This window comes from Arachis hypogaea, chromosome 1, assembly GCF_003086295.3.
Source record: "Arachis hypogaea cultivar Tifrunner chromosome 1, arahy.Tifrunner.gnm2.J5K5, whole genome shotgun sequence".
NCBI lineage: Eukaryota > Viridiplantae > Streptophyta > Magnoliopsida > Fabales > Fabaceae > Arachis > Arachis hypogaea.
The window spans coordinates 1582338-1606480 of NC_092036.1; the positions used below are offsets into that span (position 1 = coordinate 1582338).

Genomic DNA, 24143 nt, shown 5'->3' on the forward strand with positions numbered 1-24143 from the left:
ATTTCTCAAAGTTGAATTGTGAAATCTGATTTTCTGCCCTATTTTTAAACGAAGCCAGAAACTTTAAAAGTTTATAACTAATTTTGTGATGATAAGAATTATATAGGATCAAGTCTAAATTAAATGTTGAGAACAATAACAATATTTTATCCTCCTTTAAATTATTTTTCCTGTTTTAAGGGGGCAGCCAAGCTTAACAGCTAACAAAATAAATCTTTCAATTTTAAATTTTATTTAAAAATACATATATAAGATATAAAATTTACAAGAAAACGAACATGCACAGTCAAAAGTCAAAACACCAAAGTCACCAAAAAAAAAGTCAAAACACCAAAGTCATAGATATACATGTTCAACATATTAATATTTGACTATTTGTAGTATTTCGCTATTTAGTTAAGTAAAAAATAAAAATAAAAAATAAAAAATAAAAAATAATAATAGCAATAATAATCAGGTGACGACACCCCTTAATCAAGAGGAGCCGCCCCTAATAGAAAAACACATCTGTTTATTCGTCGATCAATTTGATAATCCTTATAATATTTAATTCGTAAACATATAATCACTCTTATTTAGTAGGAAGAAATAAAGCAAATGATATTTGGTCAACGCCCCAATAGGGGTTAAGGGTTTAATGGGCATAATAAAATCCTTTCTCTAAGTCATTCTACGATTATTTTTTAAAAAGTTCATTATATATTCTCTCTTTTTTTAATTATTTTATAATAATGTAAAATATAATTATTCATGTAAAAAGTTTTTCTTATTGATCGTGTATTTTATTTTAGAAATCGCTCCTTTTTTTTTATTACCCTTTCTCCAGAAAGGAACAAAGATTTTTGAGTCACGAGTCTCGATGCCTTGTGAGTTGTCACTTTGAAGTTTGAAATGTGTTGGTTTTATGTTGATTACTTCTATTGAAAATATTTTTAAGTAAAGATAATATCATAAATGTTAGATAATTCAATTAAACCTCTCAAATCATTTAGGTCTAATTTAGATAATCAATTTAATTAAATTCTTCTTGATAAAATAACTTAAACAATAAATGATTCTGTTAAAAATAATTTCTAAATAAGTTATTTTGTATTTGAATTTTTAACTCTAAAAATATTTATTTTATAGAAATGTAATAAAAAATAAAAATATTATGAGAGAAGTTATTTTTTTTAACTTCTCTATAAACTCCTAAATAGCTTCTTAGAAAATTGCAATTTAATTTTAAAAATTACACCAGACATTAATACTACTACTTTTCATAAGTCAAAAGTTAAAAAAATTACTTCTAAATTTTTCCAAACGGACCCTTAATATGTTGAAGAAGATATTCTTATTGTAAACTATTTAATTTTTAAGAGTAAACAACCTGAAATATCCATCAAATTAAAATATCATGAAATTTAAATAAAAAAATTATATGAAAAAAAATAATTTTTCAAAAATAATTTTAAGCTTTTGATAGTGACATATTTTTCTTCTTTTGAAAAGGTGGAAGCAGCCCATCTTGAGAAATAAAAAAATATCAACTATAAATTAAATAGGTTTAATTTATAAATTTTAAATAAAATAGATTTCTATTAATAGTATCCTAACATAACTCACTTATAATACCTTTATTATCTTAATGATATTGATTCATCACCATCCAAAACATTAGTCTTCTGTGTACTTCCAAAAGAAAAATAATAGGAAACTTCAAATTAGAATTATTGCTGCTGCCTGGTGCCACAACCACAGCAGAAGATTGTTGACCATTGTGCCCAAACAGAGGTTCACAACCAAAACCACCACAAAAACCCGATGTTGCAAAAATTATTAATTCCAATATATTTGATCAAATGCTTAAGCACCGTAGCAGTGGATTCTATGGATTCTATACCTATATTGCTTTCATTGAATTAAACATGATATTATATAAGAATAAGACAACCAAATTTTGATATTCTAACTTAACAACTCTTTGCTTCTAAAAATCTCAAATGTGATAGTTTATGCAATTGAAAATTAGTGGAATATACATTTTATGCCCCTTAAAGAATCTATTTGTAATGAGATGAATTTCCCAAAAAAAATACTAGGGAAGGATGTATGATACTTACAACACATTCTCAGAAGAGAGAGGAGGGTCAAGCATCCCTCCAAGACCCACACCCATAAATTCTGCAGCAAATTCCTCATCATTTTTTCCCAGCATATCCTTTAAGCTACATTCAATATGCCTTCCCTTGAGTACAAAGTATCTTGGCTTTATCTTCTTTTCTAATGAATAGCTAAAATACCGAGGGTAATCAACAACTTCTCGTACCGGCCTCTTCATCGACTTCACTAAGAATTCTATTTTTGGCCTCAGAACCTCCTCTATACTGTACCCGAAGAGCGGAGAAAACGTGCGCACCATAAACCCAATCTCTTTCTCCGAAAGTCCTAACTTCATCAGGTACATCAGCCTGCAGAACATCACAGATGAACTTATGAAAATATAGAGAATGTGGGAGGTATACAATTATGATACTATAGAACAACATTAAACAATGATAGCAACAACTAATTTTTTTTCAACTAGGTAGGATCAACTATATGCGGATCAAGCAATCTCAATTTGTTCAATCATAAACTGGAACACAACAATCGACAAAAGACTAAATTGATGAGGACAATACCGATGTAGTATGGTTTTATCAGTGTCCGTTACAAGTAATTCCGGATACTTTCTGATTACCCCAGGAAGATATGCTTCCGAAACGCCAACCCCAGAAAGGAATTCAATCTTCCTCTTAAGAGTTTTATTGATGCTGGCAGCGAAAATTTCTGGGCAGCGAGAAAGAATTCTCCCAACAATTTCTCTATCCAAGCCCATATTTTCAAAGAACAGAACAACCTGCAGACAACATGGAACACAAGCTTCTTAACTGGAAAATATAAAACTAAAGAACAATGACATGCATATAGCACGCGTGACCGTAGAAAAAAGAGAAATACCTGTAGAAAATCTCTGGGCTTCCGCAATAGTAGCTGCGGGCTTCTAGCAATAACCCTATCTAACTTATTTCCCTTAACTCCAAGATCAGCCAACTGATCCAGCATCGACTTCAGCTTGCCAGTTGAACAACCCAATAGGTATGGTTGGCCTCTGATTGCAGAGTCAATACATATCTTTCTAACCTATAATGAAGCATTCCTTTCGTTACTAGTCTAGTATTTCAACAAATAAATTTTCTACTCATACTAATCAAATATATCTAACTCAAGTACCTACTAACTCATCCATAAAACAAGTATCACTAGCATCAATGGATACAAGCACATAGGCATTCAACAAATTCAATTCATAATAAGGCATGAAGAGGATCAAGCAACCAGCCAAAATCATGTGGATATGACATACTGCTAAAAAACTCCACATAATCTGATATAATTATGAAGATCCTAAAGAAACAACTACACAAAATTAAATCTGGTAAGTACTAATTAATTTTATAATTAGTTTTTGAAAAAGTTCTTACCATATTTTCTTGAATTAATCATACCACCAGCAACTTGTAAAATCCTAAAAGGTCAGATATTGGTTAACTTGATGCCTAAAACTTTCACCTAAAACACTGCAATAGCACATCATACTAGAGTGTATGCCAACTAGGAATTTTGACAGCATTGACATGGTTGTGATTTATGATGCTAAGAAAGGATATTTAACTTGTAAAGTACAATGCAACGGGTTTATTTCAGTTTGGTATCTTACTCAATTTAAATTTTTTGGTCTCGCTATAGAGTATGTTTAGGGAAACACCACTTCAAACTAAAGTCCTATTTGATTTGAGTAATATTAGCTCAACTTACAAAAAGATAAAGTCACAATGCATATAATATCAATAGGCAGAGAAGCATTGGCCTTACAAAATGATACCTTCTCAGAAAGAAAAAATCCATGAACCTCCTCATAGTTCTCTTGAATGCTTGTAGATAGAACCCAAGGATATCTGCTCAACAACTTGATATAATCTTTATCCACCAGATGAATCTGTAAAAGCATATATTATAGCAATTAAAACTTGGTCGAAAGTAGTCATGGTGCCAAAAGAGGATGGAAGGAAAGGAATAGACTCGAGAAAAAAGGAATAAACAACATGGATGGGAGGATACCTGTTTCAAGGCGAGGAGTCTAGCTTTAAGGAGTTGAATATTCCAGAACAGAATAGGCGGAAAAGAGAGTATTATGGTTGTGATGTGAACTCTGGGAACTCCAATATTGTGGAGAAAATCGATAATAGGAACGATGTGGTTATCCAGTGAGAGTGAAAGTAAACGAGGAAAGGAATCAATCAAATGGCGGAAGGCAGTGTCTTTGTCAGAAAGAAAGACATTTAAGCCTCCACGCCTGGCTTCAAGCTTCTCAAAGAAGGAGAGAGTATGCTGTAGATCATCGTCGATTGGAATGGACAGGTGGAGCATCATGCGACGAATGTTGTTGATGAGGAGGTGATCAGCTTGATGAGAAAAGAAGAGATCCTTGATGGATGCAACCTTGTGCATGAGGGATGGGAGGTTCTGAGAGGAGAGATACCTAGCAAGGGCGATAGATGAAGAAAGAGTGAAGCCGAGACTCTCAAAGTAAGGGAGTTTTCCATTGTCACCTTTGAGGGACGCAATGTGAAGAAGCTTTTCCCTGAAGCCCAAGGAGGCCGAATCGGAATTCCACATGGAGTGTTGGTCCAAATCCCTGACACTCTCCACCAACATGTTGGAGTAAGAGGGTGACTTGGATGCGATGGATAAGGACTCCTCCTCTGACACCCCTAATCCTTGAAGGAAAGTTGACACGGCTATACCTGCTTCCTTAAGTTCCCACTCAGAGGCAGAACCACAACAACAACAAATGCTGCTGCCTCGTCTTGGCCTTGGTCGTCTTCTACTTTCTAATCGAAAGTGAAAAGTAGGAGTACGTCTACATGCATTGCTCGACAGCAGAAGAAAATGATGAGGCCGGGGAAGCTCAGGCAAGAGAAAGGAGGCTGTGTGAATATGGGGAGGCCACAACTGAGACAACATGCTCACATCAATTTCAAGTTCATCAAAGCAGCATCTCTAGTTTGCACGGCAACTTGCAGGTCCAAAGAAAAATGAGGCACACCACAGACGTCTCTGATAATTGCAATTCAGGAGGAGGAAATCATGATTTAAGGACCTATGACTTTCTCTAGTAATATTGTCATAGTCACAAGTCTAAGTAAATTTAGCCGAATATAAACATTCTAAATTAACAATTTCACCACAAAGCACATAGTAAATTAAAATAGTAGTACAGGTTACAACAAATGCATTCAAATCCTTAACTTAACTCTAATCATGCACAATTAAAATTCTTAACAGCCAAAATCATCAACAATATCAAGTTACTAACAACAAACTTGGTAACAACCATAAACAATTCAAACAGACTAACAGGGTAACTCAATTGTGAGAACTGAAAAAGATGTGATGGAGAAGGAGAGTGGAGACGTACACGAAGCAGTGACGGGCCAAGAGCAGAGCTGGAGAGTGACGTCACGAAGTGCTGCTCAAAATCGGCGAATGAAGGGGCAGAAGCAGCAAAGCAAGAAGTTGAGATCCATAAATCCCAATTTCATGTACCCTGGAAGAAGATGCGGGAGTGAAGAAGATGAGGAATTCATCGAACCGCTTTAGTTACTGGTTCACTGGTTCATTGGTTCAATCGATTCAACTATGGTTTAACCGAAAAAACCGTTTTATAATAAACACTTGATTCTATAAAAATTCAATGAATAAAGCAACTAGTTCTAAACACTCTGCTACTGTATTTTTTTACTTCAAAAGGGGATCATAAACAACTAGTTCTATGAATAAACAAACTACAATGATATGCAATGCCATAAATAGGCCAATGATGAAATAATAAAGCGTTTTTCTCTTCAATTCAATGTTCAAGCTTGTAGCAGACCAGAATCAACAGAGTAATACCGTTGAAATAGTCTTCCTTCTTAATTCTTATAAACCTCAGAATTTCCTACAAATTTAACACAACACACAGCCTTAAAATAAAAACAAAACAACACTCAAAAGTCAATCACCTCTTCCAAACACAGCCTTAAAACAAAACAAAACAACATTTAGAGTATGAGCATTGATCATAAAAAATTGATTTCTGAAATGAAACAAAACAAAAACAGCAGAACAACATTCAGAGTTTGAACATTGATCACAAAAAATTGATTTCTGAAACAAAACAAACACAGTAAAACCAGCAGAACAGCATTCAGAGTTTGAGCATTGATCACAAAAAAATTGATTTCTGAAACAAAACAAACAATCAAGAAAACAATGAAAACAAAATTTTTTTCCTTCAGAAGAAGAAAACAATGAAAACATGAAGCATATAATAAATCAATGATCACCAATATCCAGCAATAATCTCAAAGACAACAATAAATACACAACAACAATTTAGCAAATAAACAAGAACAAGACCTAAATAGAAAATCCAACAAATTAAATCGCAGTAACCTAACAATTTAGCAAATTAAAACAACAGCAGCCCAACAATTTAGCAAATTATCAACTTATCAAGTTCAAGAACAGAAAATCACAACAAAAAGAAAAAAAAAATAAAATAACAGAAGAACAACTGAACAACAACAATATAAGAACAATTAGCAAATTAAAAGTTCACAATAACAGTTAAAATTTGCTAGAAGAACACTAATGCAAGTGGAATCATAATGCTAATAGTTTTCTGCAAAGATGCTATTTGTGCAGCTAAAATTTCCTAATTACTAAGATCCAATTATTCTAATTTCACATGCAATCAACTTACTAAGTTTCTAACAGCTAGAAATTATAAAACCAACCGGAAATATGGTTAAAGCATTTCATCAAACATGTTGAGTGCGGTAAAATTAAAACGAAATAAGAGAATTCAAAGCTTAATATCAATGTGATAGAGAAGAGAACATAACTATTGTATACTTTAATTTAGTCTGAAAAAAATCCAAACCACTAACAAATCAAAGTTACTTATTGTAATAGAAATCAGAAGTTGCAGAGCTTTAAGCAGAGTATTGGTATTGTGTGAGCGTATTGTCTGGTCGCGGGTTTAGGGAACTCACGGCGGCGACAAAAGAGAGCAGTTCAACGGCTAGGTGGAGTGTGCGGGTTGGTCGCAGAGTTTGAAGCAGAGCAACGTGGCTTCCAGACGAACGCGAATGCGATCCCGAACGGTGAACGGCGAGTGAACGCGAACGGTGAACGCCGAGCGAACGTGAACGGCGAACAACGCGAACTAAGACGACGGCTGAACAAAGACGCGAACGTGAACGGCAAACAAACGGCGGCGGAAGCGCGGCTGAGCAGACAAAGACGACGGACGCCGAGCTGGAGGAAGCAGCTGCGATTGGTGACAGCGAACAGGAGTTGAAGACTTTGAGCACGAGGGAAGCTAGATAGACGGACGGACGGCGAACTTTGAGTGCGACGGATGGCGGCAGTATGCCACTCCTTGCAGCGGTGGCGTAGGCTTACAGTGCTATGGTTTTTGGGTTGAGTTATGAAAGAAAGACAGGGAGAAAGGGAGAAAGAAACGAAGGAGCTTCCGTTTATGTGTCCGGCCGGGTCCCGGTTCGGCCGTCCGGTTTTCAACTGATTCAACGGTTTTTCACCAATTTTTTTATTAACGATTTTACATATCTAATCGAACCGGTAATGTTGTCGGTTCGTTATTGGACCGATTCGACCGATCAATTCGGTCCGATTTTCAAAATCATGTCAGGAATTTATTACACTATCCGGATTTTTTTTTATTTGTCATTGGGTCTGACCGAAACAGCCCAATTTTCTTGAGTTGGTCCAAACTGACCTGAAATGAGAATCCATTTCCCTTTTTTTTTCTATATGTTAGACCAATATTTTTGTTAACCACAAAAAAAAAAAGAGAAGATAATAATTTTCTTGAATACATTCTTATTATAAATTATTTAATGTTTAACGGTAAATGGTATCAAATATCCATGATGAGATTAACATATCATCACATTTTAAAAATAAAAATATTATGAAATAAATTTTTTAAAAATATCTCAAACATTTTATTTATAATTATAAATATTGAAGTACTTCGTTAAAAAACATTTCAAAAGTTAATATTTAAATTAAGTAAATTAGTAAAAATAATAGAGTATATAATTTTTCTTCGATTGTCACATTAAAAATAGTAGTTATTTTTGTATTTATTAGTATTATTATTATCATCATCATATATAAAAATAAGGGATAAGTATTATTTTGGTCCCTTACGTTGAGGGTCGGAATCGAACTCATCTCTGATGTATCTTTTGATTTAAAATCATCCTTAACGTGTTTTTTTGTATTAAAATCGTCATTTTAATTTTTTCTGAACAAAAATACCCTCCACTACCACCAGCACCTTTTCTTCAATCTTTCTCTTCTCCTTTCACTACCACGAACATCATGATCTTCAATCATCTTTGAAAGCAAACCCAGTTACACAAACACTTAATTCCACTTGAAATCCCTAATTCCACAAACACCTAACAGTTACACTTGCAGTACACTGAAAGCAAACCCAGTTAACACACCAAAAATCCATTCAAATCAAAATCCACACAAAAACAAAGGTCTCATAGTGCAGAAAGTAACCAATTCCCCTGCAAGAACCAAGTGTCTTTCACAAATTCAACAAATCCAAAAATCAATTCAACAAATCCAGAAATAAAAAATTTAACAAATCAACCCAAATTCAACAACCAAATAAAAAAACAACAAATCAAAATCAGAAACAGAGGCAATCACAAATGTAGAAGCAGAGGCAGTTATCGAATCAGAAACAGAAACTCAAGCAGAAGCAGATGCAGAAGAAGAAGATGCCGATGCAAAAGCAGATGCAGCAGAAGAAGAAGCAGAAGAAGAAGCAGAAAAAGCATATGCAAAATCACCGGTGCTTGGCCACCCATCTCCAGCGGTGGAGACGGAGCGTCCGAGGACCGGCGACGCACTCCACCCTCGGATCCCTCTCTCTCCTCGGCCACCCATCACCCGCGGATCGACGACGGAGCATGCACGGATCAGCTCAGCCTCGAATCCCTCTCTCTCTCTCCTTTGCGCGCCGCCCTCCTCGCGTCATGCTCCTCTTCCCGGTGACGCACTCCACGGCTGCAGAAGCATGCATGAACGGTCCTCCCATCCACCAGCGCTCCCTTTCTCTTTCCCCTCTTCTCTTCACCCCCGTCGTAGCCCCTCTCCTTTCTTCTTTCTTCCGGCGACGGTGACGGCAACTCCAAGCTTCGCCGGCGCCGTCCCCTCTCCCCCCTTCCCCTTCCCCCTCTCCGATCCCTCCCCTCCCCCCTTCGCATTTCCTTTCGCCCTATCCAAAAACGCGTTTCCTCCCTTCCCCCCCCCAAAACGTGTTATTTTTTTATTTTATAATTTTTTTTACAAAAGGACGACTTTAATACAAAAAAAACACGTTAAGGATGATTTTAAATCAAAAGATACATCAGGGACGGATTCGATTCCGACCCTTAACATAAGGGACCAAAACAATATTTATCCCTAAAAACAAATATTACAAATTATATAATAACAATTTTAATACTCTAATCTGATAATTATATTAATACCTTAAAAAATAAAAAAGATAATATAATCGATATGACCATGTTATTAAGATAGGATAAGATTTTGAGTCAACTTTAATTCTATCTACAATTGAAAATATTTCAATTTTAATTTATCTGTTTTTAACCTATAGATATTCGATTTTATCTGTGAGTTATAAAAAAGATGCAATATTATTATATAAAAAAATATTAAATTATCAATATCGACTTTGAAACATATTTTATACCCTTCGTGCGTGTCAGAGAAACAATGTTTTCTGGTACTTATTGTGATCAACTTCTTGTATGTTCTCATTCAATATATACTTGGGTGAAATATTTCCTTTTAATCTTCTGACTGGTCTGAAATTTGTTATACATGCCCAATCTGTAAAAGGTTAAATTCTCAAACATATTTTTAAGGCTCAAATTAAAGTCTGTAATTAATATTGTTTATGAGTTTGCAGTCTAAACTCTAAACCATCTACCTAGAGTTTTTGATAGTGTCATTGAAAATGAGAATATGGTGCAATTGTGTGTGTAATGGGCTTTATAGAGAGGAGAATGAATTTTCTTCATTTTTTTAATAATTAATAGAATAAAATATGATCTTGTATTATTAATTTTATAAGTAAAATTCAGAAAAAATAAAAAAGAAGTATTGAAGAGTTAGAAATCATATTTTATTTTTTTAATTGTTAAAAAAATTGAAAAAATATATTTTTATAGGTAGATGAATTTTTTGGTGACCAAAATAGTAATGACCAATAATAACTAAAAATTGATCTATAAATAGAAGGTTAATATGTGAAATAATTGATTATTGTGAGAATCATTTTAAGAATACCCTTATGTGAATTACGTTAAAATAAATGAGATAATTTTCATGTTTTAACCATAATTTTTATTTTGGGCCTTTGACAACGTGGACAAAAAATGGAAAAAGCTAAGTTATAGGGCGAAAAAAAAAAGAAAAAATATAAATACATTGAAGGGGAAAAAAGAGATGAAAAAACTGTGAAGTTAATAAAAATGAGAAACTATGACATTAATTTAAAGTTTATGAAAAAAATTTAAAGTTTATAAAAAGAATCTTATTATTTTTTATTATATTTAAATTTCTGTAATTCAGTTCTAAACCAACAAATTGAGTAAAATCTAATTTAATTATATTATATTTGTTTTTTAATTATTTTTTTATAAAAGAATAAAATAAAATCTAGTTGATTACATTTTATTTTTTATTATATATTCATTAATAATTATTGATTCTTTCTTTAAATGGATAATATAAGAAGGAACAAGTTGAAAATTTAAAATAAAAATGTGTTGTATTACGAAGTTTCAAGTTTATTTTTTTATTTAAATATTCATATTGATAATTTGGTTTCTATTATATATTAGTTATATCTCTTAATTAATTTTTTTATAATTAAAATTTTGAGTATATATCCATTTTGGTTCTCAAAGAATTTTAAACTAGACATTTTAGTCCCCAACTAAAATTAATTACTCGATTGGTCCCTAACAATTAATTCTGTCAGTCACTTAGGTCCTTGGCTTCGTCAACTCTAACGGAAGACAAAATGGTCCCTGAAAACTCTAACATGAGACAAAATGATCATTGACAACTCTAACAAGGGACAAAATGATCCCTGACCCCTTTATTCGAAAACGACACTATTTTTTCCCAATTTTTATAATATCTCGCATAACCCTAACATTTATACTCTCGTTCTTCACCTTCACAGTCTTTTTTTCCATCTTTTCCTTCCTCCTCTTTAACTCCAAGATTAAGCTGTGGTGTAATTGTCATATGTGTCGCACCTACCTCAACATGTCATGGACCACACACTTCCTAAATCTTTGTGACTGGTACATCCACCTCCTCTGCACTTCACCCACCAAAACCATCAACTTTCACGTCTTTGATAACATCACATCCAACCCCGACAACGTCCACGACATCCTCAAGACCAAGTTCCACAACTACTCCAATGACACGCCTTTCTCCACTCTCCGACAAGCAATATAGATTGTTGGACATTAGGACATCATGAGAAGATTTTCCTTCGACATCATATGCAAATTCTCATTTGAAATAGACACCGAGTGCTACATTTCTTCTTTTTCGGAGTCCAAGTTGGCAGACAGTTTCGACCCCGCATCCAAGCTATTACAACGAGCAATGTCGCCGTTGCCGCTCATATGGAAACTAAAGTGATTACTGAACATTAGTTCGGAGAAGAAGCTGAAGGAAGCGATCGGAGAGGTGGACAATGTGGTCATGGAGATGTTAGGACAGAGGAGGAGGGAGATGGCAACGACAACGACGAGTCTTAAAAAATCAGACTTGCTGTCTAAATTCATGGGACCCGTTAAAGACGACAACTAGTTGAGAGACATAGGTATTATTTTCCTAAGTAAGAATTGGTTGAGAACAAGTTGAGGATTTTTTTTCTTATGAACATTAAATTTATAGAGTGTGCATTGTGTAGTTTAAAGTTACAATATTAGACTATTAGTGTTATGCGAGATATGATGGAAATTGGGAGAGAACAGTGTCATTTTCGAACAGAGGAGATCAGTGACCATTTTGTCTCCTGTTAGAGTTGTCAGGGACTATTTTATCCTCCGTTAAAATTAACAAAGTAAAGAACCTAAGTGACTGACGGAGTTAATTGTTAGAAACCAATCGAATAATTAATTTTAGTTGGAGATTAAAGTGTCCAATCTAAAATTTTTTAAGGACCAAAATGAGTATATACTCTAAAATTTTTAATTGAGTATATTTTTATTTTTTTAATTTATTCTTTTAACTGATATATATATATATATATATATATATATATATAAGGAAAGTGATCCAAATACTTGCACAAAAATGTGGCCATCAGCAATCTTTTCGCTCATTAATTTTACATAGTTTAATTATTCTATTAGTTCTTATAGTTTTATTAAATTCATAATTAGATCTTTATATTTTTTTTAATTAAATCTTTACATTACTTTTAATTTTATAATTAAGTCATTACCTGTAAAAAATGTTAGAGTTAATAGAATATTTTATTGTGAACTAAAGTATGCACAGTATATCTTTAATCATATTTTTTTCGATAAAATATTCCATTAATTTTAACGTTTTTAACACAAAAATGACCTAATTACAAAATTAAAAATAATATAAGAATCCAATTAAAAAAATAGTATAAAAATTCAATTACAAATTTAATAAAACTAGAAAAATCACTCGAATATATAATTAAATATTTTATATATTCAAATTTCTATATTCATAATTAATTAATTTCCACTATATTAAGATTATATTGATTGATTCTTTTTATAAATAAAATATATATATAATTCATTACATTCAGCTGCAACAACCTCTTATTGAGTACTAAAATCTACATACAAATTGCTTCTACTAGCATCATTCCTAATCCCAATTCTAAGCTGAAGACGGTAAGTAAACTTCGTCGGGATGAAAGAAACAGTAGGACGACCATAGAGCTCTATGGGTGCGTGTATTTGTTGTTGTGACATTGCTGGTAGCATTGAATTCAAATTCTTCAAGCATTTAATTGGCAATTCTTCTCCTTTGATCCAATAATTACTACAGAAAAATGCCCTTAAAAATTACTGCAGAAAAAGTCCCTAATGAAACTCCTTTTCCCCTCATGAATTAATCACAGAGAAAAAAAATAAGAATTTAAACCAAAGTTATATACTACCCCATCTATATTTATGCTGTCCATTTTTAATTTCCTGATAAAATCTGGGTCGCAAAGGCCTTTGTGCCATCAAAGCTTATACCACTTTCGAAAACCCAATACGCCCTTGTACCATACATATATCAATCTTTTGCAACAATTGGTCTTCAGTTTGATTGCATATATATATATATATATATATATATATATATATATATATATATATATATATATATATATATATATATATATATATATATATATATACATATATATATATATATCTTTTTTTTTTATTAATTTGCAAGTGAAAAAAACGAAAAGGATGAAATACAATTCACTATAATTACATAATATAGTATACACATAAATAATTTTGTTTGAGAACACACTGTCTTTAGCCAGGGTGCTGAGCGCAAGTACCCCATTTTGCAGCTAAGTACTTAAAAAAAAAAAACATAAAAATACTCCCATTATCGATATCTGTATTCATTTTAGGTGCTCGAAATAAACATAAAACTAAAGCAATATAAGAAATTAAAGTGGATGCTAAATAAATAAAGATCCACTTATTTATACCTTTTTCTTTTAGTACTGTTTATAACGAGTTTTTAAAATAAATACAATTTGATAATACTATTTTGAAAAGAAAACTCACGTACAGTTGAATAATTTAATAACATTTGATTAAATTATGGTGAAAATTCAGATGCAGTTTCACGTGAAATTGATAGTTGAGAACTGTTAGATGAAAATTTAGTCAAATCAATCTCAGTCAAATCATCTAACCACTCTCAGTTATAACTTCACGTAAAGTCGACTGCACCTGAATTTTCATCTTATTTTAATTATTAATTGTTTATAAGAAGAGAATCTGTAGGTGAATTTCCTCCTTATTTTGTGAAGAAAGGGATTGTTGTTCATGCGTTCCTGGTCAACGATACAGTGACGTTGAAAAACTTGGTCTTCTCCTTAGACATACTGTCAGTTAAGAGCGTCTGGTAGCGACTAAACACGTTTTCAATGATATCTTCACCGAAGTGGCTAACCAGCAAGGGTTCAGCAACGGCTCTCATGCACTGCGCCACATTGTATCCGCCATCGATGAGTGATTCGAATTCTTCCGATTCGGAATCCATGGCGTTCCAATTGTTTTCATAAGCATTCCAATTCACTTCAGACACCTCTAGGCGGTTGATGGTGAAGGATCCTTCGCTTTGAACTTCAAGTTTCACTTCCGATGGGGACGGTGTATATTGTGGGATGTTGAAAGCATCCATTTGCTCTTCTTTTATGATTCCCTGCAACACACAAAACAAACGGCTGCTTTTTTACATAAAGAAATTATTACATAATTAAATATATTTAATAAAATAAAAATTCAAGAGACTCAGCAATTTTTTAATACTTTTAGTTATTATTTGATTAGTATAAATATTAAATTATTTTTAATAAATAAATTTTATTAATTTATATGTATAAATTTTAAAAATATGAGTGTAACTTGTATTTTAATTTATGCATGTAAATTTTAGTAAATATAAATATAAAATATATATTTTTTATTCACAAATATATATATAAATTATTATTAATCAAATACTAATCTAAAATGATAATATTTACTGTGCTGTAATGAAATCAGTTATATTTAAGTAATGTATTGTGTACCTCCAAGACCATTTGATTGAGAGCGGCAGCCATGAGTTCCCAAATGTAGCAACACTCCTTAGAAGATGGATCATCACTTCTTCTTCCCAAGAATGTTAAAACCATGACACCTCCTTCAACCACTTCCTCACCACGACACTTGAGAAAGAAAGAGAAGTCTCTTCGAAATTGTTCATAGTAAGCGTTCAGAACGTTTAAGGGGCTTGTGCTTGACATGTAAATGTTGCCCTTGTTGTTCTCTATTCCCTCAGGAACCTAGTTAATCACCAATAAGTTAGAGAAACATATAACGCTGCTTTATGTGTCCAATAATTTTGAATAAAAAAATTATGTATATCCCAAAATCAGTTATTATATAATTATATTAAATATATATTATTTAATTTATATTTTATAGTTTTATATATATTTTATACTATCTGATTTTAATGTACAGTAATTAATACTAATACAATTGATATTAGTAAATATTTTGGATCAATGTTTTTTTGTACTATTAGATTTAGGATTTAAAATTTAATATAAAATAATAAATTTTATTGATTATGTAGTCTTGTTGAAAAAAAAAAGACATAATTTTTAGGAATTAATATCTTAAGATATACTGCTTATTTATCAACAATTGAGGACTAAATAGTCTATATATATCACTTACAAAGAATGACGTCGTTTTGGAATTAAAAAACAAAAACTAACATTTATTTATTGTGAAGAGACGTGTGTATTTAGTATTTATCCTAAAATTAAAAAAAATATATATAGGGAGCCAAATCAGTGAATGAAGTATTTGTATAATGTGTATAATAGGATTTATGAATGTTCGATTCAATAAGATATCAGATGTTTATTATTTTTGGTATTGAGATGGTTATTCTAAATAGTATAGATGTATTATGTTTGAAAAATTAGTAGTATTTTATTCTGGATGTTCATTTTTTAACTCATATTAAGTTAAATAAATAATTCATTATATACATTGTACAAATACTTCATTGACTCCCTAGCAGAATTAAAAAAAAAATCTATATATAGATACCTTAGATAGCCATTGAAGGCTGTAAGAGGCATGAACGAAATGAATACTTGTGTTTGCAAAAAGCCTGCCATAGAATGAACCTGGAGCTCCAAAGAGGAAACAAGGACCGCAACTATTTTTTTCAAACTTATTATTATTATTATTACTTATCATGAGATTCTGTTTGAAGCTGTCAAGGGACCTGAAAATGTTGTTGAAATCATTCCCTGGGAGATCATTCATGAACACATTGTATTCAGGGGAATTCTGGTTCAGCTCTCTGCAAAGATTCTCAATGGCTTTTATGATTTCTGTGACAACAAAGAAAGTGTTGGGGCCAGAGGAACACCCCAAGTCCGCAATTGATACGGTTCTTGGGATTTTCTTGTAGTACAGGCTGGTTATGGCTTCCTCTCTTATTGGTCTTGTTAGAGAAATCACCTTTTGCTGCATAATTAATAATAACATGCACATGATTAGACAATAATTCGAGTTTAATTTGATGTATTAACGGTATAAATATTTTAATAGGATAAATAATATTTTTTTATTTTTTAAAATTTATCAAAAATTTTAAAAATATTCTTAAATTTATATCAAATATATTTTTATGATTAATTTCTTTTAATAATAATAATTTTATAAAGACAACTTTTAACGCAAATCAGGTATAAAATTTTATTATTAAATTTTAATTATCAAATATTATTATTGAATTGGTCTTATATTTTTTAAAAATTTAATAATTAAGATATATTTGATGTAAATAAAAAAATTTTATAACTAAATAAAACTTACTAATAATATTTTTAAAATTTTTAATAAAATATATGTACAAATTAAATGTGGCCAATACAATTTTTCTAGAAAAAATATAATTATATCCATTTTTTTTAATACCTTCAATATAAAAATTAATTTGTTTTAACCTAAAATCAGACACAAAGTAAATGCAGCGAACGGTAATTTTATCACTGTGTACCTGAACTAAGGAGTTATTTGCATAGCTTGCTTCTCCAATTCCTCCATTCATGCGTAGTACCTGTTCTACTTCCATTTTTCTGATATCTCTCTTACTCTCTCTCTCTCACTTCTCTTCTATCTGGGTTTTGTTTTAATTTCTTGCTTCGGTGCGTTCGTAGAAGTCCACACCACCCATATATATAGACGCGAATCCAAAGCCATTTCGTTTTCAATAAATAAAATAAAACAAAATAAATTCAAAAAATATTTATTTAAAATATGTTTCCTCAATACTAAAAATCAAGTAGAAATTCAGGTACAGTCGACTTTACGTGAAGTTGATAGCTGAGATTCATTAGATGAAAATTTAGTCAAATCAATCAAAACATCTAACGACTCTCACCTGTCAACTTCAAACTTCATCTGAGTTTCTACCAAAAATCAATTACCAATCAATAATATATATTATGTATTTATGAATATTTATATATGTATTATTTCACTTATTTTTTTAATAAAGTGATTAACCACCAAAATAATCCATCATTTCACAATAAAATAATTAAATATTATTTATGAAACTTAATTATAAATATAAATTTAGATATTAGATTATACTATTTATAAAATTTAATTATGAATAATAAAACTATACTATATTATCATACAAATAATTTTATTGGTGTAACTTTTTTTTTCTTGTCTATATAACATAACTATTTAACTTAATTTTGAAAGCAATCATCGGAACCTTCTCAATAAAAGCCAAAAACGATCAAAATCACTATTTTCTGAATTTTTAATGTTACGTCGCATATCAACAATATCGATGTCTACTAGTACATGGTATCTGGTACTTCTAACTTAATAAAAGATATTTCGTTCAACTTATCGGTTATTCTCGTATTTCAATGCAAAATTCAATCATTTCTTAACCAGCTTCTATCTTTATTCGATCCCCACACAATGGTAAGCACAAAAGCTGGTATAAAATACTTTTACTTGTAAGATGGTATAATTGAATAACATATTTTAATAACGCTATTTTATAATCAATTCTTGATGTTAATCAATTGCTTAATTAAAATACAAATTAGTAAATAATCACAATTATTATGAACCATAGAAAATATAAATAAAATTGAGTAGTTTTAGACTTATCCTCCGTCTTAATAAATGTTTATTTAAAAAAAATTAATTTAATTTTAATACACTAATAATATAATTATATATATAATTATCTAATCATATCTATTTTTTAGAGAATCATTTATATAATTAATATAAAAATTAATTATTTTTATTAATGTGTATTATTTATGTAATTGAATGTACGTATAAAATTATTTAAATTAATTTTTTATTTGTTTCACAAATATTTATTCATTTAACAAATTAATGTAACATTGATTTTTTTTTTCAGTTATGCTCCTAATGATAGTTTTATATTACTATTAATGATAGTTTTATATTACTTTTTAACTTTTAAGATTTGGTTGACAACAACTATCCTAAAAGATGCTTGTTAAAAATGTAAAATGGAAAAGTTTTCATTAAAAAAATTACTTATATATTTTTAATATATTATTAAAAATATCAAAAACATAAAGTTTATTATTCTTTGTTCAAATAAATGTTTAAAAGTATAGATTTTAAGAAGATGAATATTCTAATAAAAATTTTATAATTGTCTTCGTCTAAAAATATTTTTTTAATTCTTAAATGATAAATTGTATGTAAGTTAAATTTTAATATATTATAAAAATATTTTTTTATTTAAAATATAATTAAATAAACAAATTATATCTTTAAATAACACATTTTTATAAAAAAATATTTTTAATATCTTTGTTTGAATAAGGGCCTTTTAAAAATCAATGTCAGAAGTTATTATTAGAAGTCCTAGGGGTGGAAGATTGGAAGTGAGTCAAGTTAGCTTATGAGTCAATTTGAGCTCGACTTGTTAATAGTTCAATAAGTTAAACTTTTGAGCTGGTGAGCGGAATTTGAGTTTAGAATTGAACTTATAAATTAAATGAGTCAAACTTAAGCTTAGATAAGATCAGTTCATTAGTTTGAGAACTGACTCGATTATATATATATAATATTAAAAATATATATTAAATGCATATAAAATATGCGTATTAATAATTTAATATATATAATAGTAATATATAATCTTACATATATATATATATATGAATATTTTTAATTATTAAAAATTTTATATTTTTATATATAATTTTAATTTAGGATATAAATAAAAAATTTATAATTGATAGATAGATAATATATAAAATTTATATTTTTTAATATATTTTAATATATAAAAGTTATAATTTATTGATATAGAATTATAGATTATATTTCTATTATCTGAATCAGTTTGTGAGTTTGAACCAGCCCGTGAGATTTTGTTGAGTTGAGCTTGAGCTTGCGAAACATATTTGATTGTTAATAAATTTAACCGTGAGTCAAATTTATTTTTTGTTAGCCGAGTTTAAATTTAGTCTAACTCGACTCTATTCGACTCACTTCCAACACTAAAAAGACCAATTACAATTACAAGATATTTGTTGCGTGTATGTGTAGTGTGTGTGGCTATTAATGGTTCAGAATTTCAGATCCCATTTGCTGTCCTCGAAAACATGCATTATTACCATACGCGTTGACGCTAACCACTGAAAATTTGGAGTATCTCAAACCATGATTTGATGATTTTTTTTTTCCGTTGAGTACGAACGGCCCCTCCTGTAGTCTAATAAAAATTATAAAATGACACTTAACAAATTTCTTTTTGTTGTAATAGCACAATGCTATTGAGTATTGAGCACGATATTGCAATATTTGTTGATGTAATAGCACATGAATACAATTTTGCTGTAACATGCGATATTTGAGCACGCTTATTGAGACATCAATATGGTGAATTTACATGGAAAATTTGCAAAATTATAACAATCAGTATTGTCGTGAAACTTTTTTTTTCTTTATAAATTTTAAGTTGATCTAAAAATAATATGAATGGTTATGTTATTAATACATCTTTTAAAAAAAATTCTCTTGAATTTATTTTAATTTTTATATAATTTTTTTAAATTAATAAAATGAAGCACATAAATAAAAAATAATTATATTTTTAATACGTATTATTATTTATTATCTCAACAGGTTTTATTTTATTTGTATTTATTTTGCATAAATATAAGAAACCATAGTATTTGCGCTAATTCAAAGATTCCTTAGAGAGAGAGTAGTGTATATATAAAAACGATTGTTATTATTGACAAAACGTGGTATCATTAAAATACGTCAGTAGCATGAAATCAGCTTCTTACCGCAGCATGGCAATTATTTGTCCTATTATTATTTTATTTATTTTTCTTTTTCTGGGCAAATCAACTTGAACTATCTATCCTATCTAGGACTGAAAATGAGTTGAATTGGATTGAGTTAGATCAAGTTTAAGCTCGACTCACGAAAATTGAACTTGACTCACTTTCGACTCATTAATAATCAAGTCTATTTCTTAAATTCAAATTAAGCTCACTGAAAACTCACGAGTTAGTTCAAATAATAAGAACATAATCTATAATTCTATATCAATAAATTATAAGTTGTATATTTTAAAAAAATTAAAAAGATTATTTTTATATACTATTTATCTATCAATAAATTATAAATTTTTTTATTTATATCTACATCAAAATTATATGTAATAAATAAATATAAAATTTTAAATAATTAAGATCATTAATATATATAAATTATATATTATTATTTCATATGTATATATATAATATTAAAATTATAGATTAAATGCATATTATATATATATATATATATATATATATATATATATATATATATAATTAATCGAGTCAAGTCACGAGCTAATGAGCTTAATTACAGGCTTAACCTTGGCTCATCAGCTCACGAATTCAACTTATCGAGTTATTAATAAGTCGAACTCGAGCTGGCTCATGAGCTAACTTATCTATCTCACCACTACTCGACCGAACATTATGTATGTCACTCAACAATTAAGTCAATTTATGACATCTCCAATTGAATCTCATCTTGAAGCTGCCAAGCATGTGTTATGATATCTGAAAACTAGTTCCGACAAAGGACTTTTTTTCCCAAGAGAATCAGAAATTCAGCTTCTCAGCTTCAGTGACTTTGATTGGGCTGGATGTCCTGACACTCGGTGATCTTTAACAGGTTATTGTTTCTTCTTAGGCAATTCTTTAGTCTCTTGGAAGACCAAGAAATAAACCACCTTTGTCCGCTCATCCACTAAAACAGAATATCATGCACTTGCTAACACAACTTGTGAACTTCAATGGATACTAAATATGTTACAATTTTTACGCATCTCTCCTATTCGCCTACCAGTTTTATATTGTGATAATCAGAGTGCTCCTCATATTGCTGCTAACCCGATTTTTCATGAACAGACTAAACATTTAGAGATTGATTGTCATAGAAAAAAAGCTCAAATTGGAGTGATGAAACTTCTTCCCATTCCATCTTCTGGGCAGCTAGCTGACATTTTCACCAAACATTTATCTTCTCAACCATTTCATCTTAATTTAAATAAGAGCAATGCTAGGGAACCAAAAGGGTATTAGCAAAAAACCAGCAAAATCTCTACGAGTTAATATATATGGATGTTTCTTCTACTAAGTATCAGAATGTTTCTTTTTCATACTAAATAGATGTTCTTTTATATATTTTTCGATTTTTTTGTATTGCAAATGTAAATGTCTCTATTTCTTTAAGAATTTCATATTTTTTTTTAAATTTTATAGATATTTAATTATTTTTACTAAAATATAATTAAATGTTTCTTTTGTTAAGTATTAGGATGTTTTTTTTCATATTAAATGAATGTTTTTTGAAGATGGACTATTACTCCCATATTGTTGTTGTTGTTATTCAATGAAGCGCATACTGTCCCCTAACCTGTAAGAAACAAATTCAATTTTTTGGAGATAGTGGGGGTTCATCGGCAATCATAATCACTACTTCGAGATGCACAGAGACGAATTTAATTTCCCAATAATGCCAAAATAACACTAAGATATCATCTTCCACAAACAATTCAAACAAATTAATTCGCTTAATAACCTTGGGAGTGGCTCCAGCAACCCTCACAGTTGCCACAGTCACAGAGATTTCCGCCCACTCCTCTCCCTGGAAGGCCGGCATTGGGATGTCCTCATTGACCTCTCCGCCGCCGCCAAACTTGCCGGCGTTGACATCGGCATCTACCTCTCCCTTGTGTTGAAACAGTTGTTTTGGATGCGCTTATTGAGAGTGTCGCAAAGAGCATGGAAGTCGGCGGCGCTTCCAACAGCATTGGAGAGAGAGAGAGATGTGTGTGTGATTGTTGGAGGTGGGTAGATTAATATGAGAGAGAAGAGGAAGACTTTTATAGGTTTTAATTAGGTTAACTTAATTAATTTTAAATTTTTTAAATTATTATTAATATAAATTAATATGATTTTGTTTAGTTTTTGATTGATAATCTTTTGTTTCTATATACTTTTTCTTTAAATAAATTTAGTGTTCTTCACATCTTTCATCCTCTAACTTGGCGCAAATTCAGTTATAATTTTAGTTTTTATTATTATCTTATCTTTATCTTATTTTTATTTATTTTTATCTTATCTTTATTTATTTTTATTTTTTATAAATCAATGCTCTATATATATATTTAGTGTCACCTTCATAGTTTATAATTTTAATCATTTAAGAATTAATCAAATTTCTTCATCTTTTCTTTCGTTTTATTAAATATGAAAGAAAAATAATGTTTAGAAGAAACTGATGAAATATAAATAAATAAATTTAACTTCACAGGATCGGATGCGAAGTTAGAATTTTAATCACAGTAAAAAGGAAAAGATCGAGAAAACATAACTTAAATAAAAATGAAATGAGAAGTGTAAGGAACATTTAATTTTTCTTTTTTATATCCAAATTATTTGTATCAATATGTTAGGATGTTTAGAATATTTGATAAATAGTTCAGATCCCTTTTTCATGATCTTAAGAGTTCTATTTATAAAAAATTTTAAAAATTAAAAGTTACAATTATATCTTAATCCTAATAACGAAGTTTTTTTTTTTTTGTAGTAATTAAATATAACTGTTTGTTAAAATCCTCGTAATGTTGTCCAAGACCAAGCGATTAAAACTTTATTCACATTTGATAATTACACTAACCATTTAATTGAAGTGTAGTTTATGTTTGGTTTAGCTTTTGTAAACTGAAATTAGGTTTAATTTGATTATATTAAAATTGATTTTGATTAAAAATGAGTTTGTTTTAACATACTAATTTATGTTCAGATATTTTGATTCAAAAGTAATTATAATTACTAAAATATTATTTGAATAACAATAATTAAAATTAATTTTAAATGTAAAATTACTAAAATAATAAAAATTAGATTAAATTTTTAAAATTATTATTTTAATAATTTTTATATTATAAAAATTTAAATTATAATAAATTACACATAATATTAAATATATATACACATAATTGATAATGTCTAATAATTATAATCTATATTAATAAAAAGAAAATAAATTTATAAAATTAAACAAAAATAACAATAAAATACGGAAAATAAAATGAAGATAGAAAATGAAAGATAATTAAAAAATAAAATAAAGATGATCTTATATGTAGAAAATATAAAGAAGATGAAAAAAGATAGTTAAAAAATAAAAAAAAATATTATGTATGTATAAAAAGAAGAAGATGAAAAAAGATAGTTGAGAGAACAAATTTTGCTATCAATTTTCAATGATAAGAATTGAAAATAAAAATTACAAAATATTACTTTAAGTAAACGTAAGTCTGTGGGTAAAAATTATATTAAAAAAATAAAAAAACATCTAAACAAATTTGGTCTAATTTTAAACCTTAAACCAAACACACACGCAATCTTCGAACCAAATTGTATATTACTATTACATAATTGATTTTTACTAATATTTAAAAAATGTTACCAAATTATATTAAAATATTATCTATATATATTAGTAGCATTTTAACAAATATTAAATATACTATATGTTACTAAAGAGTTTTATTAATATTTTTTTAAAAATTTAATAACATTTAGTAAA

At 29.6% G+C, this 24143-nt stretch overlaps 2 protein-coding genes across 5 annotated transcripts; both read right to left on the reverse strand.

Annotated features, from left to right (window-relative positions):
- Positions 1-1896: 1896 nt before the first annotated feature.
- LOC112789595 (uncharacterized) lies at positions 1897-8982 on the reverse strand. Of its 4 annotated transcripts, none has more exons than XM_072235000.1 (8): positions 8967-8982; positions 5980-6025; positions 5504-5632; positions 4144-5142; positions 3908-4021; positions 2983-3165; positions 2664-2881; positions 1897-2450 (listed from the first exon to the last, which is right to left on the reverse strand). In XM_072235000.1, the coding sequence occupies exons 4-8, from the start codon at positions 5047-5049 to the stop codon at positions 2099-2101; spliced, it is 1773 nt and encodes a 590-aa protein (XP_072091101.1). In that variant the 5' UTR covers positions 5050-5142; positions 5504-5632; positions 5980-6025; positions 8967-8982; the 3' UTR covers positions 1897-2098. The 4 variants fall into 4 exon arrangements, with proteins under 4 accessions (XP_072091101.1, XP_029150405.1, XP_025687337.2 ...); XM_029294572.2 differs by lacking the exon at positions 8967-8982 and adding an exon at positions 7125-7586; XM_025831552.3 differs by lacking the exons at positions 5980-6025; positions 8967-8982 and adding an exon at positions 7125-7663.
- A 4891-nt stretch (positions 8983-13873) lies between these two features.
- Positions 13874-17165, reverse strand: LOC112789607 (S-adenosyl-L-methionine:benzoic acid/salicylic acid carboxyl methyltransferase 3). Its single transcript, XM_025831572.2, has 4 exons — positions 17014-17165; positions 16053-16478; positions 15017-15271; positions 13874-14646 (listed from the first exon to the last, which is right to left on the reverse strand). The coding sequence occupies exons 1-4, from the start codon at positions 17086-17088 to the stop codon at positions 14266-14268; spliced, it is 1137 nt and encodes a 378-aa protein (XP_025687357.1). The 5' UTR covers positions 17089-17165; the 3' UTR covers positions 13874-14265.
- Positions 17166-24143: the final 6978 nt, after the last annotated feature.